This window comes from Hypanus sabinus, chromosome 31 (genome assembly GCF_030144855.1).
Source record: "Hypanus sabinus isolate sHypSab1 chromosome 31, sHypSab1.hap1, whole genome shotgun sequence".
Classification (NCBI taxonomy): Eukaryota; Metazoa; Chordata; class Chondrichthyes; order Myliobatiformes; family Dasyatidae; genus Hypanus; species Hypanus sabinus.
This window is the reverse complement of record NC_082736.1, coordinates 26,077,113-26,100,264: the sequence shown is the minus strand read 5'-3', so window position 1 is coordinate 26,100,264 and position 23,152 is coordinate 26,077,113. Positions and strand designations below refer to the sequence as shown.

General features: G+C 48.0%; 1 protein-coding gene and 1 non-coding gene across 2 annotated transcripts; both read left to right on the top strand.

The window, feature by feature from the left end:
* Nucleotides 1-2,385: 2,385 nt before the first annotated feature.
* Nucleotides 2,386-2,457, top strand: trnae-uuc (transfer RNA glutamic acid (anticodon UUC)). Its single transcript has one exon. It is a non-coding gene; the product is annotated as a tRNA-Glu (tRNA).
* A 14,722-nt stretch (nucleotides 2,458-17,179) lies between these two features.
* Nucleotides 17,180-22,607, top strand: LOC132384001 (avidin-like). The gene is made up of 4 exons (XM_059955258.1): nucleotides 17,180-17,252; nucleotides 17,779-17,974; nucleotides 18,451-18,565; nucleotides 22,443-22,607. Exons 1-4 carry the CDS (start codon nucleotides 17,184-17,186, stop codon nucleotides 22,474-22,476), a joined length of 414 nt encoding a protein of 137 aa, XP_059811241.1. The 5' UTR covers nucleotides 17,180-17,183; the 3' UTR covers nucleotides 22,477-22,607.
* The last annotated feature ends 545 nt before the right edge of the window (nucleotides 22,608-23,152 follow it).

The following is a 23,152-nucleotide window of genomic DNA, read 5'->3' as shown; positions in this document are numbered from 1 at the left end:
TGCGGCCTCATCGCGACAGTCGAGGAAGCCACGGACTGACACGTCAGCATGGGAATGGGAAGTGGGAAGGGGAATCCAGGGAAAAATCTGAATGGATGGCATGCGGAATAAAAAAGAGACGTTCCTTGTATCTCCATCGTGTCGGACCTTATTGATATGGAAACTGAACTGTGGCGAACAGGGACGTTCTACTGCGGGTGTTTAAAACTACCTACGGCATCGCTGGTAACTGCTCGAGGACTGTTTATACGGAAAGGGTCAGCCATATCATTAAGGATCCCACCCTCCCTGCTCATGGACTGCTTGTCCCAGTCCCATCGGATAAGAAATCCACGCGGGACCCACGCCTGGAGCACCACGTCTTATAGTACCTGCCACCCCGGTTCGGAGTGAATGGCCTATTTGCCCCTCCACCTTATGGTCTTAAAGCTGAGTATTCTAGTTCTCCGTTCCTCAACACTGGGTATAATACTATTAGTGTGTGTGCATATATCTTGTGTGTGGGTCTGGTACTTACAGACCCACTCAACAATAACCGAGAGTAAAGTTGAGAAAGGAATGCAGAGACCACGGCCAAAAACAGAATTGAGAAGCCTCTCATAAGGATTGCGAAATGTTTTTTTTTAACATCGTTTTGTTACGCAGCTCGCTGCATTCATTTATCAACATCTCTGTGACAAAAGTCATTTCCCCCAAATTTCCTGGTACCGCGCGCTGCGGGTTCAGCGTCTCCCATATGGTCTCGCGGTCAGGATTCCTGATTCTCACCCAGGCTCGACTCCCGGTATGGGAAGAAAATGTTTTGGGGCGATACGGTACTGCCTTCCCGCCACCGCGCCGGTTCGGGTTAGTAAACTGTGTGTTAGTATCAGCGTGGCGGCACTCGCAGTCCCGCCCTCGACGCACACGTGACAACTCTTTAAGCCTATGGAAACCCTCTCTTGGAAAGTCTCCTGCTCTGGGGTGAGAAAGACAGACAGACAGACAGACAGACATACTTTATTGATCCCGGGGGAAATTGGGTTTCGTTACAGCCGCACCAACCAAGAATAGTGAAGAAATATAGCGATATAAACCCATAAATAATTAAATAATAATTTCAGGTATGAGCAAGTTGTGTTCCTTTTCCGGATAACCGGTCTTTAAATGCTCCCTGACCAGCTGAGTTGCTCTGGCATTTCTCGTGCCTGTTACTTACCCCGTTTAGCGGCCTTGTGGACACCCCACCCGGCCTTGCAGGCGTACCAGCTGGGACTGGGGGCGTCTGGGGTCACTCGGGGCGTGGGCAGCAGCAGAAATGTACACCCCCTCCCCCTCTCCCCAACGACTGACCGACCCCGCCCCACGCACAGGCATCTCCCACCCTGCCAAGCTGGAGAGGGGGATTCCCAAAGTGGGGGAGTCTAGGACCAGAGGGCACAGCCTCAGGACAGAAGGACGTCCTGTTAGAACAGAGATGAGGAGGAATTTCTTTTGAAAGAAGGCGGTGCATCGGTGGAATTCGTTGCCACAGACGCTTTGGAGTACTTAAAGCAGAGTTTCATAGGTTCTCGTTTAGGAAAAATGTCAAATCTTAATAATCAGAATAAGGTTTATTATCACCGGCATGTGTCGTGAAATTTGTTAACTGAGCAGCAGTTCAATGCAGTACATAATATAGTAGAAAAAATAAATAAATGAATCAAATACAGTATACGTATATTGAATGGATTAAAATCGTGTAAAAACTGAAATATACATATTAAAAAAGTGAGGTCATGTCCAAGGGTTCACTGTCCATTTAGGAACCGGATGGGGGAGAAGCTGTTCCTGAATCACTGAGTGTGTGCCTTCAGGTTTCTGCACCTCCTCCCTGATGGTAACAGTGAGAAAAGGGCATGTCCTGGGTGCTGGGGGGTCCTTAATAATGGACACTGCCTTTCTGAGACACCGCTCCCTGAAGATGTCCTGGGTACTTTGTAGGCTAGTAGCCAAGATGGAGCTGACTAGATTTACAACCCTCTGCAGCTTTCTTTCGGTCCTGTGCAGGAGGAGGATGCAGGAGAATGGGGGCTTGAGAGGGATAATAAATCAGAAGACTAGCAGAGTAGATGGGTCGAATGGCCGAGCCCGGCCCCTGTGTCCCCATGGTCTTAAATCTAGGCATACTAGGTCTGAACTCAATCTTGGATGAAGGCCTGTGTGTGTTCACACTGCACATCCCCCGTGCTGTACACCCAGACGAGAATAAGCAAGAGTAAAGTTGAGAAATCAAGACAGAGATTATGTCCAAAAAAGCCCTGCGAAACCTTTCTAGAAGCTTCTTTAAACGTTGTTACCGTAGGGAACTTCTGCGTGGAAAAGTTACCTTTGAAATCCCTTTGTCTTTGTCTGAAAAGCAGCGTCTCCCATATGGTCTAGCGGTTAGGATTCCTGGTTTTCACCCAGGCGGCCCGGGTTCGACTCCCGGTGTGGGAAGCAGTGGTTTTTGGGGCGAAGTGAAACCCGGGTTCTATTTCCGGATGTGGGTTCCGGTTAGTAACTTGGGGCAGGCTCTGTTGACAATTTCTGTCCGCCAAGATTAACTGATGCAAACGACACACCTTCCTGTTTCGGAGTACATTTGACAGCTAAACCGATATTTAAATCTCCGCCCTCGCTGGGAGAAATGGACTGAGACCTTTGCCGTTATCGGCCTTTACCGTTATCGGTGTGCGATGTTTCTGCCCTCGCGGTAGGGTCACTCGAAGGAAAGCAGCCCTGGGGCAATTTTGCCTCTTCTCTTAAATCCAGACTTCCACACCCTGAAACGCCCAGTGTTTTCCGCGCTCTCTCTCTCCCCCCCCCCCCCTCAACCTAACGCATCCTTAAATGGATTCTCAGAAGGGATGAGTTAAGACCGTAAGACCCAGCCGCAGAATCGGGCCACTCGGCCCATCGGGTTTGCGTAACCTTTAACGGGAATGGGAGAAAGTTTAGTAAAGGAGAATATTGAAAGACGAGAAGGAATGGAGGTGGGGGAAGAGAGGAGGGGGCAGAGGGAATGGTCAGTGGAGAAGAAATAGATCGGGAAGGGAGAAGATGAGATGGCGAGAGGGAGTGAGGCAGGGTGGGGAGAGAAGCGATTGCGGGAAAGGAGCTAGGGAGAAGGAGAGGGGAAGGAGTTTCAGAGGGGAGAAGGTGGGAAGGGGAAGGGAGTGGGGGGAAATGTAGGAGGTGGAGGAGCGGGATAGAGGCACGGGAGAGGCAGAAAGAAATTGATGAGGGGTGGGTGCGTGTGAAAGAGGGGAGGGGTTGGGGGAGAGGAGAGGTGGTGGGAGAAGGGTTCCGATGATGAAACGCGAGATGAGCTGTACGGAGAGAGGGCCGTGAGTTGGCAAAGGGACGCAGGCTGGAGATACAAATACGTGGGTTGGGAGGTAGGAGCAGAGGATTCTGGAGTCTCGGTGCTTGTGGAGGAGATCGGGCTGAGGGGTTGGATTGCGGTGGTTGGCGCCCCTTTACCCGTGGTAGTGAGGGCGATGATGACGAAGAAGGAGGAGGAGGAGAGGTCCCAGTTCCGTTCCTGGGACGCGTTGGCGTGGGGTGGGGGAAGTGCTGTAGGAGCAGCCGGTGCAGGCGCTGCCCCAGCTCCCCCTCCTCCACACACCGGTGCCCCCGCAGGAACGGGGCCTTCAGAACCACCCCCCCCCCTCATCTGCATCTCCCGCGGCAGCTCCATGGCCGAGAAGAGGAAGGCGCCGAGCAACCGGTAGGCAACGAAACAAGTCACCAGCTTCCGGAAGCAAGAGACGGTACGCCGGAAGCAGAACCCCCGATGACCGGCCCGGGACTCTGGCCCCCTCAGTCCGGCACCCAAGCTGCAGATCCGGGCAGGATGGCCTCACAAAAGTGGGCGAGAACCTGCCCCATCAGGAGGCAATAGAGATTGATGATCTCCGCTGACTGACATGCCCACCTGAAAATTTTCTCTGTGCTTTAAATATAGGCCCCTCCTTCTCCCACCATCTCTCCCACCCCACCCCACCCTGTGTCTGAGAGACGTCAAAGAAACTGGGTTAACTAAAATGGTTGGTGTGGGGAGTTGAACAGAGCGACGCATAATGATCACTACACTACATGGCCTGCTGAGGTCCTCCGGCATCTTTCCCGCGTATCGGCCTGGCCAACGCGCCCCTGCAGACGTACCAGCTGGGACTGGGGCATCAGGAGTTTCTGTGGACACCGGCAGCAGCAGAGGGGGCCACCCCTCCCATAACGAGACCCCTACTCCGTCCCCACTCCCCACACACACACGTCTCTCTCATTCTAACAGGCTGGGGGAGGGACGCCCGTTCGGTGAGGCGCGCAGACGAGAATGCGGGTGCACGTGGACCCCGCAGCCCAGATATCGCAACAGCGACGTCACCGGTGCCAAGCTGCTTGGGTCCTAATGCCCTTCCCTTGGACAACATCGGTAGCGTGGAGAGGGGAAGGCCTGCAGCTTGGGCAACTGCCGGTCTCCCATAAAACCCTGCCCAGGCCTGCGCCCTGGAAACTCCAGGCGCAGATCCACGGTCTCTCGAGACCGACGGATGTCACCGCCAGTTAAATGGGGATCACCTGTGTGCAGTCGCGGTGTTTCAATTGGTTGTTGTAAAAATACACACGTATCTGGAAGGTGCAACTGCTGGTGAGTCAGTTCCCCGGCAAAAAATACACCGTGAAGACAAAAGAACACTCCAAGCAACTCTGCGAAAATGTTATTGGAAAGCACAAGTCAGGAGATGGATACAAGAACATTTCCAGGTCACTGAATATCCCTTGGAGTACAGTTAAGTCAGTCATCAAGAAATGGAAAGAATATGACACAGCTGTAAATCTGCCTAGAGCAGTCCATCCTCAAATACTGAGTGACCGTGCAAGGAGGAGACTAGTGAGAGAGGCCACCAAGAGACCTATGACAACTCTGGAGGAGTTACAAGCTCCAGTGGCTGAGATGGGAGAGACTGTGCTTCACCGGTCACAGCTTTATGGGAGAGTGACAAAGAGAAATCCTGATGTAGTCTGCAACGGAACTGTGAATTGGGAGATTTGTTTTCCATCAAGACAATGATCCCGAGCATAAAGTCAAAGCTGTACAGAAATGGCTTAAAAACCACAAAGTTAATAGAACAGAGAAATTTACAGCTCATTACAGGCCCTTCGGCCCACAACGTTGTGCTGACCATGTAACCTACTCTAGAGACTGCCTTGAATTTCCCTCGTGCATAACCCTCTATTTTCCTGAGCTCCATGAACCTATCTGAGAGGCTGTTAAAAGACACTATCGTATCCGCATACACCACCATTCCCGGCAGTGTGTTCCACGTACCCGCTACTCTGTGTGAATGTCCTGGAGTGGCCAAGTCAGAGTCCAGACCTCAATCCAATTGCGAATTTGCGGCTGGACTTGAAAAGGGCTATCCACTCACGATCCCCATGCAATCTGACAGAGCTTGAGCAGTTTTGAAAAGAAGAATGGGGAAAGATTGCAGTGTCCAGATGTGCAAAGCGGATAGAGACCTGTCCACACAGACTCAAGGCTGTAAATGCTGCCAAAGGTGCGTCTACTAAGTACTGATTTTAAGGGGGTGAATACTGATGTGATCAATTATTTTGTGTTTTTTTTTGCCACAATATGTTTATTTGCATTTTAATACCATGAAATACAGCTTTTTCCTTCCTTTACTTTCCTATATTATTCAGAAGATACAGAAGTTGCTGTATTAACTCAACAAACAAGACAACACACAAAAAATGCTTCTCCTATTTCAACAAGTGGTAATCTATACATAAAAATGTGTAAAATTTAATAGGTATTTATAATACAATTCAAAAATCAATAAATAAATATATTTTCTACAAGTTTGGAAGCTGCATTGTCTACAGAAGGTAATACTCTTCTAATCTTCTGTTAAGTTCAAATCCTTGACATAGTTAATAAAGGGTCTCCATATATTCTCAAATATCGGCTGTTTAGACCTTAATATATAGGTTATCCTTTCCAGTGAGAGACTTGATAACATCTGCCTTATTCATCGAGTAGTGATTGGTCTATGAGTCTATGGGTACTTTTCTATAATTGTGCAATACATTTTTTAGCATGAAGGAAGCTGACATCTATAAATGCTTGTTCATTTTTTCTGTATTTGTGTTTCTCTGGGCACAACCCCAACAGAAAGAGTTTAGCATCCAGTGAAACTTGTTTTGAAATAATTTTCTCGATTATAGCTCGTACCTCTTCCCAGAATGCTCCAGTCTCTCTGCGTTGCCACATACAATGGAACAATGTACCCCAAGCTTCTGTACATTTTGTGCATATGTCTGATATGTTTTTGTTGCATCTGTTTAATTCCACTGGTGTGACATATGTCAACATTCACCTTTTGAACTGTATCAATTTAAGGCGAGTGTTTATTGACTTAGTATGAGCATAGGTACAAGCTGTTTTCCACTCTTCGTCCGAAATCTTAAGCTGCAAATTTTCCTCCAAAGTTTTCAATTTGTATTGTGAATTTTCAGACGAGCAAGATATCTGCAAATCATAAAAATTCCGAAATGATGCCCTTTCTCAAACTGTCCTTTATCATAATTTTTTTCCAAGTGTGAGTGTAGGGGTCTGGTAACTGTGTTGTTTTGGTTTACCTTAACAACTTAGCTGGAGGTATTTGTAGAAATGTTTACCATTGAGGTTAAAGGTACACCTCAGCTCCTCAAAAGACATCATAATGTCTGAGTCTGCTAAATAAAGGTTTTCAATAATTTTGTGTTTTATATTTGTAATTAATTTAGATCATTTGTGGAGATCTGTTTTCACTTAGACATGAAAGGGTCTTATTCTGTATGATCAGTGTCAAAAAAGCCAAATTAAGTCCATTGTGATTCATTGTTGTAAAACAATAAAACATGAAAAATTCCAAGGAGGGGTGAAAACTTTTTTTATTCTGAGGCACTGTAGATAGATAGGTAGGTAGATTGATAGATAGATAGGCAGTCTGATAGATAGATAGGTAAGTAAGTAGCCAAAGAGATAGATAGATTGATTGATGGATTGATTAATAGATAGATAAAATAAATAACTGCAAACACAATATGTAGAATCCTTGAAAGTTAATGAAGAGGTTGTTTTCAACGAACAGTTCAATGAGTGAAGTTATCTACTCTATAAATGTGTTAAAGGGAACCGAAAAGATTGCTACTACAGCATTAAAACTCACAATTAGCAGAAAGAACCTAATTGCCGTGGAAACACTAACTGAGAACACCGGAGTGACTTCGAGTTTCTTTTTTAGAGTTTACCAACATGATATCATGCAGAGTCTGCAGCAGTCTCCACCGCCAACAGAACTCTGAATTCTAGGTTATACAGCAAGACAAACAACTTCACATAACTTTGTTTGGCTTTCCACGGTCAATGCAAGATCAAGCGTTTTAAAAACATGTCAGTTATTCTCTTAGCGCGAGTCTAACAGCCGCCTTTGTTCCCTGTTATCAGACTTCCAGGAGCCTGGCATTTTATTCATTGGAGTTCCTGGCACTGAGCTCACCATCCAAGGTTATTCTCGACAAGCATCAGCAGTCTCATGTGATTCCATTGTTTAAAAAGGGTTCTAAGAGTAAACCTAGCAACTATCGGCCTGTCTGTTTGACCTCAGTCGTGGGTAAATTAGTGGAAAGTATTCTTAGAGACGGTATATATATAATTATCTGGAGAGACAGGGTCTGAATAGGAATATTCAGCATGGCTTTGTGCGTGGAAGGTCATGTTTGACAAACCTTATTAGATTTTTTGAAGAGGTTACTAGGAAAGTTGACAAGGGTAAAGCAGTGGACGTTGTCTATATTGACTTCAGCAAGGCCTTTGACAAGGTTCCGCATGGAAAGTTAGTTATGAAGGTTCAATCGTTAGCTATTAATATTGAAGTAGTGAAATGGAGTCAACAGTGGCTGGGTGGGAGATGCCAGAGAGTAGTGTTGGATAACTGTTTGTCAGGTTGGAGTCCGGTGACTAGTGGTGTGCCTCAGGGATCTGTACCGGGTCCAATGTTGTTTGTCATATACATTAATGATCTGGATGATGAGGTGGTCAATTGGATTAGTAAGTATGCAGATGATACTATAGTAGGTGGCGTTGTGGATAATGAAGTAGGTTTTCAAAGCTTGCAGAGAGATTTAGGCCAGTTAGAAGAGCGGGCTAAAAGATGGCAGATGGAGTTTAATGCTAATAAGTGTGAGGTGCTACATTTTGGTAGGAATAATCCAAACAGGACATACATGGTAAATGGTAGGGCATTGAGGAATGCAGTAGAACAGAGTGATCGAGGAATAATGGTGCATAGTTCCTTGAAGGTGGAATTTCAAGTGGATAGGATGGTGAAGAAAGCTTTGGTACGCTGGACTTTATAAATCAGAGCATTGAGCATAGGAGTTGGGATGTAATGTTAAAATTGTACAAGGCATTAGTGAGGTCAAATTTGGAGTATTGTGTACAGTTCTGGTCACCGAATTATAGGAAAGATGTCAACAAAATGGAGAGTACAGAGGAGATTTACTAGAATGTTACCTGGGTTTCAGCACCTAAGTTACAGAGAAAGGTTGAACAAATTAGGTTTTTATTCTTTGGAGCGTAGAAGGTTGAGGGGGGACTTGATAGAGGTATTTAAATGTATGAGGGGAATAGATAGAGTTGACGTGGATAGGCTTTTTGCATTGAGAGTAGGAGAGATTCAAACAAGAGGACAAGAGTTGAAGTTAAGGGGCAAAAGTTTAGGGGTAACACGAGGGAGAACCTCTTTAATCAGAGAGTGATAGCTGTGTGAAACGAGCTTCCAGTAGATGTGGTAGAGGCAGGTTCGATTTTGTCATTTAAAAAAAATTGGATAGGTATATGGACAGGAAAGGAATGGAAAGTTTTGGGCTGAGTGCCGGTCGGTGGGACTAGGTGAGAGTAAACGTTTGGCACAGACTAGATGGGCCGAGATGTCCTGTTTCCGTGCTGTAATTGTTATATGGTTATATTGTCTTAAACCCAACTTTTCCAGAATAGTCAAGCATCCCATAATGCACTAGTTTTAACAATTTCACCACAATACTTGAAAAAATATAATGATATTAAAGCAATCCCAGAAAGACACGATATACAGGTTACTGTTAGACTGATTGCATGTACCTAAAGTGGCCAAAGTACCTACAGTACCTACTCCAGAGACTGCCTTGAATTTCCCTCGTGCATAACTCCCTATTTTCCTGAGCTCCATGAACCTATCTGAGAGGCTGTTAAAAGACACTATTGTATCCGCTTACATCACCATTCCCGGCAGTGCATTCCACGCACCCGCTACTCTGTGTGAATGTCCTGGAGTGGCCAAGTCAGAGTCCAGACCTCAATCCGATTGAGAATTTGTGACTGGACTTGAAAAGGGCTGTTCACTCATGAACCACATGCAATCTAACAGAGCTGTGTCCAGATCTGCAAAGCGGATAGAGACCTGTCCACACAGACTCTAGGCTGTAATTTCTGACAAAGGTGCGTCTACTAACTATTGACGTGAAGGGGGTGAATACCGAAGCAATAAATTATTTTGTCTTTTATATTTGTAATTAATTTAGATCACTTTGTGGAGATCTGTTTTCACTTTGACACAAAAGAGTCTTTTTCTGTTTGATCAGTGTCAAAAAGCCAAATTAAATCCATTGTGATTCAATGTTGTAAAACAATAAAACATGAAAAATTCCAAGGAGGGGTGAATACTTTTTCATTCTGAGGCATTGTAGATAGCTAGATAGGTAGATAGATAGATAGATAGATCTGTAGGTAGCCAAAGAGATAGATAGATTGATTGATGAATTGATTAATAGATAGATAAAATAAATAACTTCAAACACAATATATAGAATCCTTGAAAGTTAATGAAGAGTTTGTTTTCAACGAACAGTTCAGTGAGTGAAGTTATCTACTCTAGAAATGTGTGTAAAGGGAACCGAAAAGATTGGTACTCTAGATCCGATACGGCATTAAAAATCACAATGAGCAGAATGAACATAATTGTCGTGGAAACACTAATTGAGAAACACCGGAATGACTTCGAGTTTCGTTTTTAGAGTTTACGAACATGATATCATGGAGAGACTGCAGCAGTCTCCACCGCCAACAGAGCTCTGAATTCTAGGTTTTACAGCAAGACAAACAACTTCATATAACTTTGTTTGGCTTTCCACGGTCATTGCAAGATCAAGCGTTTTATTTTGGTTTTTTTTTTAATTAGTTTTTTATGCATTCTCTACATCACTACAGATAGAAAAAAAACCCCCAAATCAAAATGAAGAAAATTAATGCAGTGGAAAAATAAACATACAATAATAATATAATACAAAAAAGATAATTGAGAAAGCACCCAAATTGAAGACATGTAAAGTTAGTATCCTCCCCAAGCCCCACAACAACAAAAAAAAACTCCAGACCAACCACAACACAATATAGAGAATATAAATCAGGACATTCAAACCCCCAAAACTGTAAATACACTTGAAAACAGAAGAAAAATAATGCCTACTACCAAAAAATAGAGCTGAAAGCAAGGGACCGAAAAAAAAACCTTAGTTAAGAGGAAGGTTATGAAAGTACTCAATAAAAGGTCCCCAGACCTTATGGAACTTTATATCCGAATGAAGAACTGAATAATGAATTTTTTCAAGGTCTAAGCAGGACATAATATCATTAAGCCATTGAGCATGCGTGGGTGGGGCAACATCTCTCCATCTAAGGAGGATTAAACGTCTAGCCAGGAGAGAGGCAAAAGATAATATTCGACACTTAGTCAAACTCAGACGTAAATCTGTCTCACCCAAAAAAACGAACAAAGCAATTAAAGGGTTAGGTTCTAAGTGGTGATTCAGAATATAGGATAAAGTTATGAAAACATCTTTACAAAATTTCTCTAAGCTAGGACAGAACCAGTACATATGAATAAGAGAGGCCTCGCCCCTTTTGCATTTATCACAAAGAGGACTAATATTAGGGTAAAATCGAGATAATTTAGATTTAGACATATGGGCTCTATGAACAATCTTAAACTGTAAAAGGCAATGGCGAGCACAGAGAGAGGTTGAAATTAACCGATTTGAGAATCGAGTCCCAAGTCTCATCAGATAAAGAGATATTTAAATCATGCTCCCAAGCCATTTTAATTTTATTCACAGGGGCACACCGTAAGAATGCTAATTTATCACGAATAAATGATATTAAACCTCTTCCCAGTGGATTAATAGAAAGAAAGAAATCCATAACATTTCTCTCAGGCATTTCAGGGAAGTTAGGAATTAAAGGACTAATAAAGTGTCTAATTTGGAGATATCTAAAAAAACGAGCATTAGGGAGATTGAACTTAGCAGAGAGCTGTTGAAAAGATGCGGAGCGATTATCAATAAAAAGGTCTTCAAAATGTCTAATGCCCTTCCTATACCAATCGTGGAATGTTGAGTCATACATAGTAGATTAAAAAAAAAGTGATTATGTAAGATAGGACTAGAAGAGTTAAAAACCATAGAAACCATAAAATTTCCTAAACTGAGCTCATATTCGCAAAGTGTGTCTGACAAGAGGATTAACAATTAATCTGGACAAACTACTAGAGAGCACAGAGCCAACGAGTGCAGAAATAGATAAATCTTTAGTGGAACTCAACTCCATTGCCACCCAATTAGGGCACTCGGGTTGGCTATGGAAAAGGCGTTTAAAAAACATGTCAGTTATTCTCTTAGCGTGAGTCTAACAGCCCTCTTTGTTCCCTGTTATCAGGCTTCCAGGAGCCTGGCATCTTATTCATTGGAGTTCCTGGTACTGAGCTTATCATCCAAGGTTATTCTCGACAAGCATCAGCAGTCTCATGTGATTCCATTGTTTAAAAAGGGTTCTAAGAGTAAACCTAGTAATTATTGGCCTGTCAGTTTGACCTCAATGGTGGGTAAATTAGTGGAAAGTATTCTTAGAGACAGTATATATAATTATCTGGAGAGACAGGGTCTGAATATATAAATTCAGCATGGCTTTGTGCGTGGAAGGTCATGTTTGACAAACCTTATTAGATTTTTTGAAGAGGTTACTAGGAAAGTTGACAAGGGTAAAGCAGTGGATGTTGTCTATATGGACTTCAGCAAGGCCTTTGACAAGGTTCCACATGGAAAGTTAGTTATGAAGGTTCAATCGTTAGCTATTAATATTGAAGTAGTGAAATGGATTCAACAGTGGCTGGGTGGGAGATGCCGGAGAGTAGTGGTGGATAACTGTTTGTCAGGTTAGAGACCGGTGACTAGTGGTGTGCCAGGGCACACCACTGGGTCCAATGTTGTTTGTCATATACATTGATGATCTGGATGATGGGGTGGTAAATTGGATTAGTAAGTATGCAGATGATACTAAGATAGGGGGCGTTCTGGATAATTAAGTAGGTTTTCAAAGCTTGCAGAGAGATTTAGGCCAGTTAAAAGAGTGGGCTGAATGACGGCAGATGGAGTTAATGCTGATAAGTGTGAAGTGCTTCATTTTGGTAGGAATAATCAAAATAGGACATATATGGTAAATGGTAGGGCGTTGAGGGATGCAGTAGAACAGAGTGATCTAGGAATAATGGTGCATAGTTCCCTGAAGGTGGAATCTCATGTGGATAGGGTGGTGAAGAAAGCTTTTGGTATGCTGCCCTTTATAAATCAGAGCATTGAGTGTAGGAGTTGGGATGTAATGTTAAAATTATACAAGGCATCGGTGAGGCCAAATTTGGAGTATTGTGTACAGTTCTGGTCACCGAATTAAAGGAAAGATGTCAACAAAATAGAGAGAGTACAGAGGAGATTTACTAGAACGTTACCTGGGTTTCAGCACCTAAGTTACAAAGAAAGGTTGAACAAATTAGGTCTTTATTCTTTGGAGTGTAGAAGGTGGAAGGGGGACTTGATAGAGGTATTTAAATGTATAAGGGGGATAGACAGAGTTGACGTGGATAGGCTTTTTGCATTGAGAGTAGGAGAGATTCGAACAAGAGGACAAGAGTTGAGAGTTAAGGGGCAAAAGTTTAGGGGTAACACGAGGGAGAACCTCTTTAATCAGAGAGTGATAGCTGTGTGAAACGAGGTTCCAGTAGATGTGGTAGAGGCAGGTTCGATTTTGTCATTTAAAAAAAATTGGATAGGTATATGGACAGGAAAGGAATGGAGAGTTTTGGGCTGAGTGCCGGTCGGTGGGACTAGGTGAGAGTAAACGTTTGGCACAGACTAGATGGGCCGAGATGTCCTGTTTCCGTGCTGTAATTGTTGTATGGTTATATTGTCTTAAACCCAACTTTTCCAGAAAAGTCAAGCATCCCATAATGCACTAGTTTTAACCATTTCTACCACAATAATTAAAAAAATTAATAATGATATTAAAGCGATTCTAGAAACACACGATGTACAGGTTACTGTTAGACTGATTGCATGTACCGAAAGTGGCGGTAGATGGTGTGGGTGTAGTGATGGTAGGGTGTGGGGAGGTGGGTTAATGGGCGGAGGTGTTGATCAGTCTCACTTCTTGGGGATAGTTTCGGAGTCTGGTGGTCCTGTTGTGGATCCCTCTTTCCTGGTGGGAGTGGGACAAACAGTCCATGAGCGGGTGTGTGGGATCCTGTGTGATGTTGCTGGACTTTTCCCGGCACCTTTCCGTATACAAGGGAAATCTTTGCCATCCAGACAGAATTCGTTCCCATGGAAAATTCAATGGAGGTGGTTAAAACAGCAGGTGGAATGAAGTCCCACGGTTTCTGGAAAGCTGGAAATGCCACTCCACTCTTCAAGAAGGGAGACAAAGCTGCAGAAAGGAAACTATAGGCCAGTTATTCTGACCTCGGGGGTTGGGTAGATGCTGGAGTCGATTGTTAACGATGTGGTTTCAGGGTACATGCAGGCTCCTGATAAGCCAGGCTGTAGTCAGCATGGTTTCCTCCTGTCTGACAGACCAGCTGGAATTCTTTGCAGAAGTAACGAGCAGGATCGGCAAAGGAGAATCGGTTGATGCTGTGTACATCAGGCCGTCGACAAGGCTGCTTAGCAAGCTACGAGCCCATGGTATGACAGGAAAGATTCTAGCACCGGTAAAGCAGTGGCTGTTTGGCTGGATGCAAAGAGTGGGAATTAAGGGAGACTTTTCTGGTTGGCTGCCAGTGACTAGTGGCGTTCCAAAGGGACTGTGTTGGGGCCGCTTCTTTTTACATCAAATGTCAGTGATTTGGAGGACGGAATTGATATCTCTGTTGCAATGTTCGTGGATGTAACCAAGATAGGTGGAGGGGCAGGTAGTTTTGAGGAAGTACAGAGGCTACAGGAAGACTTAGGCGAATTAGGAGAATGGACAAAGAAATTCCAAGAAGGAAGACAGAGTATGGTCTTGCAATTTGGTGGAAGAAATGAAAGGGTAGACTGTTTTCTAAATGGAGAGAAAATGCAAAACTACGAGATGCAAAGGGACGGGAATCTTTATGCAGGATTCTGCTGAAGTTCATGATGAGGAAGACAAATGTGCTGTTAACGTTCATTACAAAGAGACTAGGATGTAATGTTGATTTTTTATAAAGCACTGGCGAGACCTCACCGTGAGCAGGTTTGAGCCCCCTACCTTAGAAAGGAGGCGCTGACTCGGGAGAGGGTTCACGAATATTATTCCAGGATTGAACGACTTGTCACATGAAGAGCGTTTGACGGCTCTGGGCCTCTCTTCACTGGAACTCAGATGAATGAGGGATGACCTCATTGAAACCTATCGAAAGGCCTTGACAGAGTGGATGTGGAGAGGACGTTTCCCATGGCGGAAGAGTCTACGACCAGAGGACGCAGCCTCAGAATAGAAAGGTATTATTGAAGAACGGAGATGAAGAGGGATTTCTTTACCCAGAACGCGGTGAATCTGTGGAATACAGTTCCAAAGACGGCCCTACAGACCAATTATTTACGTCTCCATCAGCCGATTCCCTTGCTCTACTCACTTTACACTTACGACTGTGAGACTAATCGTCCCCGGGCTCAGCGTCAAGGTGTACGCCAAGATCAACACCAGAATGGCGTTTTCAGATGCCGTGCCGTTCCTGTTCGTGATTGGGGGAGTGTGTGTGTGTGGGGGGGGGCGGTGTAGATGGGTGAAAAAGATATGAACTATATTTTAGAAATAGCAGCAGTAGTTTGGAAATGGAGTCATCGAGAAGTGGAACACAGAACACAGGCCCTTCGGCCATCTAGTCCGTGCCAAATCCACTTAATCTGCCTTCAACCATCGCACTGCAACTGGTCCAGGTCCCTCCATACCCATCCGAAAATGTACAAGATTCTGTATAGTTTTATCCAGCGGCATGCAAAAGTTTGGGCACCCCGGTTAAAATTTCTAATACTGTGAATAGCTAAGCGAGTAAAATATGACCTGATTTCCAAAAGGCAGAAAGTTAAAGATGACACATTTCTTTAATATTTTAAGCAAGATTGTTTTTTTATTTCCATCATTTCCAGTTACAAAATAACAAAAAAGGTAAAGGGCCCGAAGCAAAAGTTTGAGCCCCCTGAGAGGTCAGTAACACCCCCCCCCCCCCCCGCTTTGGCAAGTATCGCAGCTTGTAAATACTTTCTGTAGCCTGCTAAGAGTCTTTCAATCTTTGTTAGAGGGATTTTCGCCCATTCTTCCTTGTGAAAGGCTTCTGGTTCTGTGAGATTCTTGGGCCATCTTGCATGCACTGCTCTTTTGAGGTCTACCCACAGATTTTCAATGATGTTTAGGTCGGGGGACTGTGAGGGCCATGGCAAAACCTTCAGCTTGTGCTTCTTGAGGTAGTCCATTGTGGATTTTGAGGTGTGTTTAGGATCATTATCCCGTTGTAGAAGCCATCCTCTTTTCATCTTCAGCTTTTTTTACGGACAGTGTGATGTTTGCACCAGAATTTGCTGGTTTTTAATTGAATCCATTCTTCCCTCTACCAGTGAAATGTTCCCCGTGCTACCGGCTGCAGCACAAGCCCAAAGCATGATCGAGCCACCCCCGTGCTTAACAGTTGGGGAGATGTTCTCTTCATGAAATTCTGCACCCTCTTTCTCCAAACATACCTTTGCACATTGCGGCCAGAAAGTTCTATTTTAACTTCATCAGTGTGTCAGTCTGTATTAGATGTTCCTTTGCAAACTTCTGACGCTGAATTTTGTGGTGAGGATGTAGGAAAGGTTTTCTTCTGATGACTCTTCCATGAAGATCATATTTGTGCGGGTGTTGCCGCACAGTAGAACAGTGCACCACCACTCCCGAGTCTGCTAAACCTTCCTGGAGGTCTTTTGCAATCAAACGGGGGTTTTGATTTGCCTTTCCAGCAATCCTACGAGCAGTTCTCTCAGAAAGTTTTCTTGGTCTTCCAGACCTCAACTTGACCTCCACCGTTCCTGTTAACTGCCATTTCTTAATTACATTTTGAACTGAAGAAACGGCTATCTGAAAACGCTTTGCTATCTTCTTACAGCCTTCTCCTGCTTTGTGGGCATCATTAATTTAATTTTCAGAATGCTAGGCGGCTGCTTAGAGGCGCCCATGTTCGGACAAGGTTTGAGGAGTCGGGGTATTTATAAATCTTTGAAATTTGCATAACATGGCCTTTCCTAACGATGAATGTGGACAAGCCATAGCCCTAACAAGCTGACACCTTGATAAAAGTTATCTGAGCGCTCAAATCTCTTGGGGTGCCCAAACTTCTGCATGGTGCTCCTTTCCTTTTCTTCGCTCTAAAATTGTACAGAACAAAAATAATACATTAATCTTGCTTAAAATGTTGAAAAGAATGTTTCTTTTTTAGCGCCATGACTCTTGGAGATCAGTTCATCTTCTACTCACTTAACTATTCACAGTAACAGAATCCTTGACCGGGGTGCCCGAACTTTTCCATGCCCCTGTATGTGGTTTCGCAAGGGCCCAATCGTCATACCAACGCCGCGCTCAACCCTGCCGGACACATCCTTGTGATCACGTCCGTCTACCCCACGCCGCATCTGCCAACCGCAACGTGCTGATCACTCACTTTTCCGGTTCGGATAAATCGAGTTGCAACTTTCTCAAGGGTTTTTTCCCAGAATCCACCTGGGCAGGATATATTCCCCAGCACCCGCGCTCTCCATCTCAGATCGGGGGTGACACCATGCTGCGCAAACTTCCCCAACTGACCCTCCTGTTGGCGCTGGGCATCGTCGGTGCCTCCTGTTTCACTGTAAGTCGTGGATTAAATGGGATTACTGCAGGAAAATTAGAGGCATCTGATTCCTGTTTGCGTTGGGAATTAACTGCCTTCGAAAAGGAGGTGGGGCCTGCCAGAGATCCCGCCACCCATCGTTGCCCCTTGACTACTGGGTTAGAGAGAGGGTGGGAATTAAGTCAGGGTTCCTGCTCCCCATCTCCGACCCCTGGGTTAGAGAGAAGGGGGAGGGGATCAGCCGGGGTAGGTCACGGAGAATGGGCATTGTTAAGTCCGCCTCTTGCTCCTGTATCTGTCGAGTTCTGTTGCGACTACGAGTCCTCGGTGACTGGGGCCCCGTGCCGAAGGACAACCCTTCTCCTGGATTGCGGCTATACCCAGTCTCTGGGATCATTCTGTGTAGAATGACCCCCGCACCACACGCCACTCCAGGCCTCCTCCACGCCAGGGGCACCATAAGGGATTTTCGGGGAAGGGATGAGGCGGGCGCTACCGAGACGCGGGTGGCCGGCGAGATTCGATGTGGTGACCTTTATTTCAGGTCCAGTCTCTGGCCGGCTGCTGGACTAATGAACTGGGGTCGACGGCGGACATCGTGATGGACGAGGACGGGACCCTGCGAGGCACCTACAAATCCGCAGTGTCCCGCACTGGGTCGCAGGTTGAGGGGGTTCTAATCGGATTCCAGGTCAATGTCGCGCAGCCGACCTTCGGGTTTGTGGTGAAGTGGACCACAGGTACGTTCGCCGCTATTCCGCCCGAACGGAAGTCTGCGGCCCCCTCCCTCTGTCTCCTCATCTCCCTCCCCCTGTCTCCTCATCCCCCTCCCTCTGTCTCCTCGTCTCTCTCTCTGACTTGAGCACTAAGGCGGCGCACCCCTGCGGGTGGGAGACAACGAAGGAGCGCCACAACGTGGGGTGGGCAGTCTCACACGGTCCTGCGGGAGGGGCGCCACTGAGACGGCACAGCACTCCGGGGAGGTCGGCAGAACCGAGGGCATCCCATGCTGTGGGATGGGGGCCTGAAGAGGGAGCGCGAGGTGGGGGCGACACACTGTGGGAGCGGAGGTGAGCAGGGAGCGTCCCGCTGTGGGAGGGGCGGTACTGAGGGACTGTCAGGAGAGGGGTGATCCGGGGGAAGTGTCACAATATGGGAGGGGCTGTATTGAATTAGGACGCCAGTAACATTATTTTAAGATCCATTCTGTGCCCAGATTCGGTCCTGGGAGCTGTCTCCGTGTGGACCGGGGAGATATTTGGAGACCAAATGAAGACCGTATGGTTAGAGCGATCGCCTACCACCCTCAAGAACAACTGGGCGGCGACCCTGTAAGTTCTGAATCTCGCAGATCCAGGGGCTGTGTCTCCGCGCGGCAATCCAGGGAGTCGTTCGGTCAAATCCCACTCCCAAGCACAAGGGGGCGCTGCACCGTTCGAGGGAGCGCCACGCTTTGGAAGGGTGTAGGAGTCTGCGAGGGGTGGGCAGCTTCGCTTAGTGGGAGGGCGGATGAAGCGGGAGCGTTGAACAGAGGTGGATGGATGAGGAGGGAGAGTGAGTGAGTAGTGAGTGGGTAGTGATAGGGAAGCGTGAGTGGGTAGTGATAGGGAAGCGCCGACAATGGGAGTGGTGGTGATGCGGGTGCGGGGAGGGAAGTGCGAGGGAAGTGAATGAAAGAATGCATGAATGAGTGGGCAGTGAGTCTGATAAAGGGGCGGTGGGGAGGGAGTATGATATCGAACTCCAGGACATCCTTGGGTGGTGAAAGGCGCAACAAAAATGGAGGGATTCCACCTTGAAATGCGGCGACTCAGCAAGATTTCAGATCCGGTGCAAACGGCTGGGAAATTCTCCACACCGGGAGAGAGGGTCCAGAATTCCTGGAGCTTTGACCCTGGTCCCTGGGTCACACGGGACGGGTGACACCATCATTCACCAAAGTGATAGTCCAACATTCTGTCCATAACCCAACTGTTCCTCCCGTGGGAGTGTGTGATGGGACTGTGTAGAGAGAGAGGTTCACTCTGTGTCTGACCCCGGGAGTGTGTGATGGGACGGTGTGGAGGAAGCTTCACTCTGTGTCTGACCCTGGGAGTGTGTGATGGGACGGTGTAAAGGGAGCTTCACTCTGTGTCTGACCCCCGGAATGTGTGATGGAACGGTATGGAGGGAACTTCACTTTGTGTCTGACCCCGGGAGTGTGTTATGGGACGTGTGGAGGGAGCTTCACACTGTGTCTGACCCCGGGAGTGTGTAATGGGACGGTGTGGAGGAAGCTTCACTCTGTGTCTGACCCCCGGAATGTGTGATGGGACGGTATGGAAGGAGCTTCACTCTGTGTCTGACCCCGGGAGTGTGTGATGGGACGGTGTGGAGGGAGCTACACTCTGTGTCTGACCCCGGGAATGTGTGATGGGACGGTGTGGAGGGAGTTTCACTCTGTGTCTGACCCCGGGAATGTGTGATGGGACGGTGTGGAGGGAGATTCACTCTGTGTCTGACCAAGGGAATGTGTGATGGGACGGTATGGTGGGAGCTTCACTCCGTGTCTGACCCCGGGAGTGTATGATGGGACGGTGTGGAGGGAGTTTCACTCTGTGTCTGACCCCGGGAGTGTGTGATGGGACGGTGTAAAGGGAGCTTCACTCTGTGTCTGACCCCCGGAATGTGTGATGGAACGGTATGGAGGGAACTTCACTTTGTGTCTGACCCCGGGAGTGTGTTATGGGACGGTGTGGAGGGAGCTTCACACTGTGTCTGACCCCGGGAGTGTGTAATGGGACGGTGTGGAGGAAGCTTCACTCTGTGTCTGACCCCCGGAATGTGTGATGGGACGGTATGGAAGGAGCTTCACTCTGTGTCTGACCCCGGGAGTGTGTGATGGGACGGTGTGGAGGGAGCTACACTCTGTGTCTGACCCCGGGAATGTGTGATGGGACGGTGTGGAGGGAGTTTCACTCTGTGTCTGACCCCGGGAATGTGTGATGGGACGGTGTGGAGGGAGATTCACTCTGTGTCTGACCAAGGGAATGTGTGATGGGACGGTATGGTGGGAGCTTCACTCCGTGTCTGACCCCGGGAGTGTATGATGGGACGGTGTGGAGGGAGTTTCACTCTGTGTCTGACCCCGGGAGTGTGTGATGGGACGGTGTGGAGGGAGATTCACTCTGTGTCTGACCCCGGGAATGTGTGATGGGACGGTGTGGAGGGAGTTTCACTCTGTGTCTGACCCCGGGAGTGTGTGATGGGACGGTGTGGAGGGAGTTTCACTCTGTGTCTGACCCCGGGAGTGTGTGATGGGACGGTGTAAAGGGAGCTTCACTCTGTGTCTGACCCCCGGAATGTGTGATGGGACGGTATGTAGGGAGCTTCACTTTGTGTCTGACCCCGGGAGTGTGTTAAGGGACGGTGTGGAGGGAGCTTCACTCTGTGTCTGACCCCGGGAGTGTGTGATGGGACGGTGTGGAGGAAGCTTCACTCTGTGTCTGACCCCGGGAGTGTGTGATGGGACGGTGTAAAGGGAGCTTCACTCTGTGTCTGACCCCCGGAATGTGTGATGGGACGGTATGGAGGGAGCTTCACTTTGTGTCTGACCCCGGGAGTGTGTTATGGGACGGTGTGGAGGGAGCTTCACTCTGTGTCTGACCCCGGGAGTGTGTGATGGGACGGTGTGGAGGAAGCTTCACTCTGTGTCTGACCCCCGGAATGTGTGATGGGACGGTGTGGAGGGAGTTTCACTCTGTGTCTGACCCCGGGAGTGTGTGATGGGACGGTGTGGAGAGAGATCACTCTGTGTCTGACCCCGGGAGTGTGTGATGGGACGGTGTGGAGGGAGATTCACTCTGTGTCTGACCCGGGAGTGTGTGATGGGACGGTGTGGAGGGAGCTGCACTCTGTGTCTGACCCCGGGAGTGTGTGATGGGACGGTGTGGAGGGAGATTCCCTCTGTGTCTGACCCGGGAGTGTGTGATGGGACGGTGTGGAGGGAGTTTCACTCTCTGTCTGACCCCGGGAGTGTGTGATGGGACGGTGTGGAGGGAGCTTCACTCTGTGTCTGACCCCGGGAGTGTGTGATGGGGCGGTGTGGAGGGAGCTTCACTCTGTGTCTGACCCCGGGAGTGTGTGATGGGACGGTGTGGAGGGAGCTTCACTCTGTGTCTGACCCCGGGAGTGTGTGATGGGACGGTGTGGAGGGAGCTTCACTCTGTGTCTGACCCCGGGAGTGTGTGATGGGACGGTGTGGAGGGAGCTTCACTCTGTGTCTGACCCCGGGAGTGTGTGATGGGACGGCGTGGAGGGAGATTCACTCTGTGTCTGACCCCGGGAGTGTGTGATGGACGGTGTGGAGGGAGCTTCACTCTGTGTCTGAACTCGGGAGAGTGTGATGGGACGGTGTAGAGGGAGTTTCACTCACTGTCTGACCACGGGAGTGTGTGATGGGACGGTGTGGAGGGAGATTCACTCTGTGTCTGACCCCGGGAGTGTGTGATGGGACGGTGTGGAGGGAGCTTCACTCTGTGTCTGACCCCGGGAGTGTGTGATGGGACGGTGTGGAGGGAGTTTCACTCTGTGTCTGACCCCGGGAGTGTGTGATGGGACGGTGTGGAGGGAGCTTCACTCTGTCTGACCCCGGGAGTGTGTGATGGGACGGTCTGGAGGGAGCTTCACTCTGTGTCTGACCCCGGGAGTTTGTGATGGGGCGGTGTGGAGGGAGGTTCACTCTGTGTCTGACCCCGGGAGTGTGTGATGGGACGGTGTGGAGGGAGGATCACTCTGTGTCTGACCCCGGGAGTGTGTGATGGGACGGTGTGGAGGGAGCTTCACTCTGTGTCTGACCCCGGGAGTGTGTGATGGGACGGTGTGGAGGGAGATTCACTCTGTGTCTGACCCGGGAGTGTGTGATGGGACGGTGTGGAGGGAGATTCCCTCTGTGTCTGACCCGGGAGTGTGTGATGGGACGGTGTGGAGGGAGTTTCACTCTAACCCTTTCTGCCTGCGTCACGACTCCCTGTTTTGGGATTACTGGGTGGAAACGCTGACGTACCCGGACTCCGATGTGAGAATTACATAAAGTCACCGGGGGGGGGGGGCGGGAAGTGAAGTGGGAATTCTCCAGCCTGTATTACTCTGTGAAAGGCGGATCGGAATGTTCCCAGTTCCACCCGACTCGTGTCTCTGATCACCTGTCTCTTTCTCCGTTGGAAACAGGACGGGGTCGGACATATTCACTCGTTGTAAGTAGAAGTGTGGATCCGCGGACGGAGACGGCAGTGAGCGGGAATGTGACCCCGGGGAGGAAGGCTCGTAGGGGAGATGGGTCGCCGAATGCGATGGGCACGGCCTCTGCTGAATACCCGCTGCTTCTCACTTTCTGTAACGGCTGATCGTTATAAATCATTATCTCATTAAAAGAAACATTTTAAGCATCAGATTTCGGTGTCGGCTGGACGTGTCTCTCCATACAGTGAGGGTGGGAAGATGTGGAAATGCGTAGACAGACACGGCCAGGTGTGGGAAGAGGTGGGAAGGTGTGGACAGACATGGCCAGGTATGGGAAGAGGTGGGAAGGTGTGGACAGACATGGCCAGGTGTGGGCGATGTGTGCAGGTGTGGGAAGAGGTGGGGAGGAGTGGGCAGATACAGGTAGGTTTTGGCGATGTGTACAGGGCAACACCAACGGGGAAGCGACCCTGTAAGTTCTGAATCTCGCAGATCCAGGGGCTGTGTCTCCGCGCGGCAATCTCCCCACTACGCCATGGTCCACGGGGTCGTGCGGTCAAATCCCACTCCTGAGATCTGAGCGCAAGGTCAAGGCGAGGGGGCGCCGCGCTATGTGAGGGAGCGCCGCGCTATGGGAGGGTTATTGAGTGAGCGTCGTACAATGGGGGGGGGTCAGTGAGGGGAAGAGCGGATGAAGT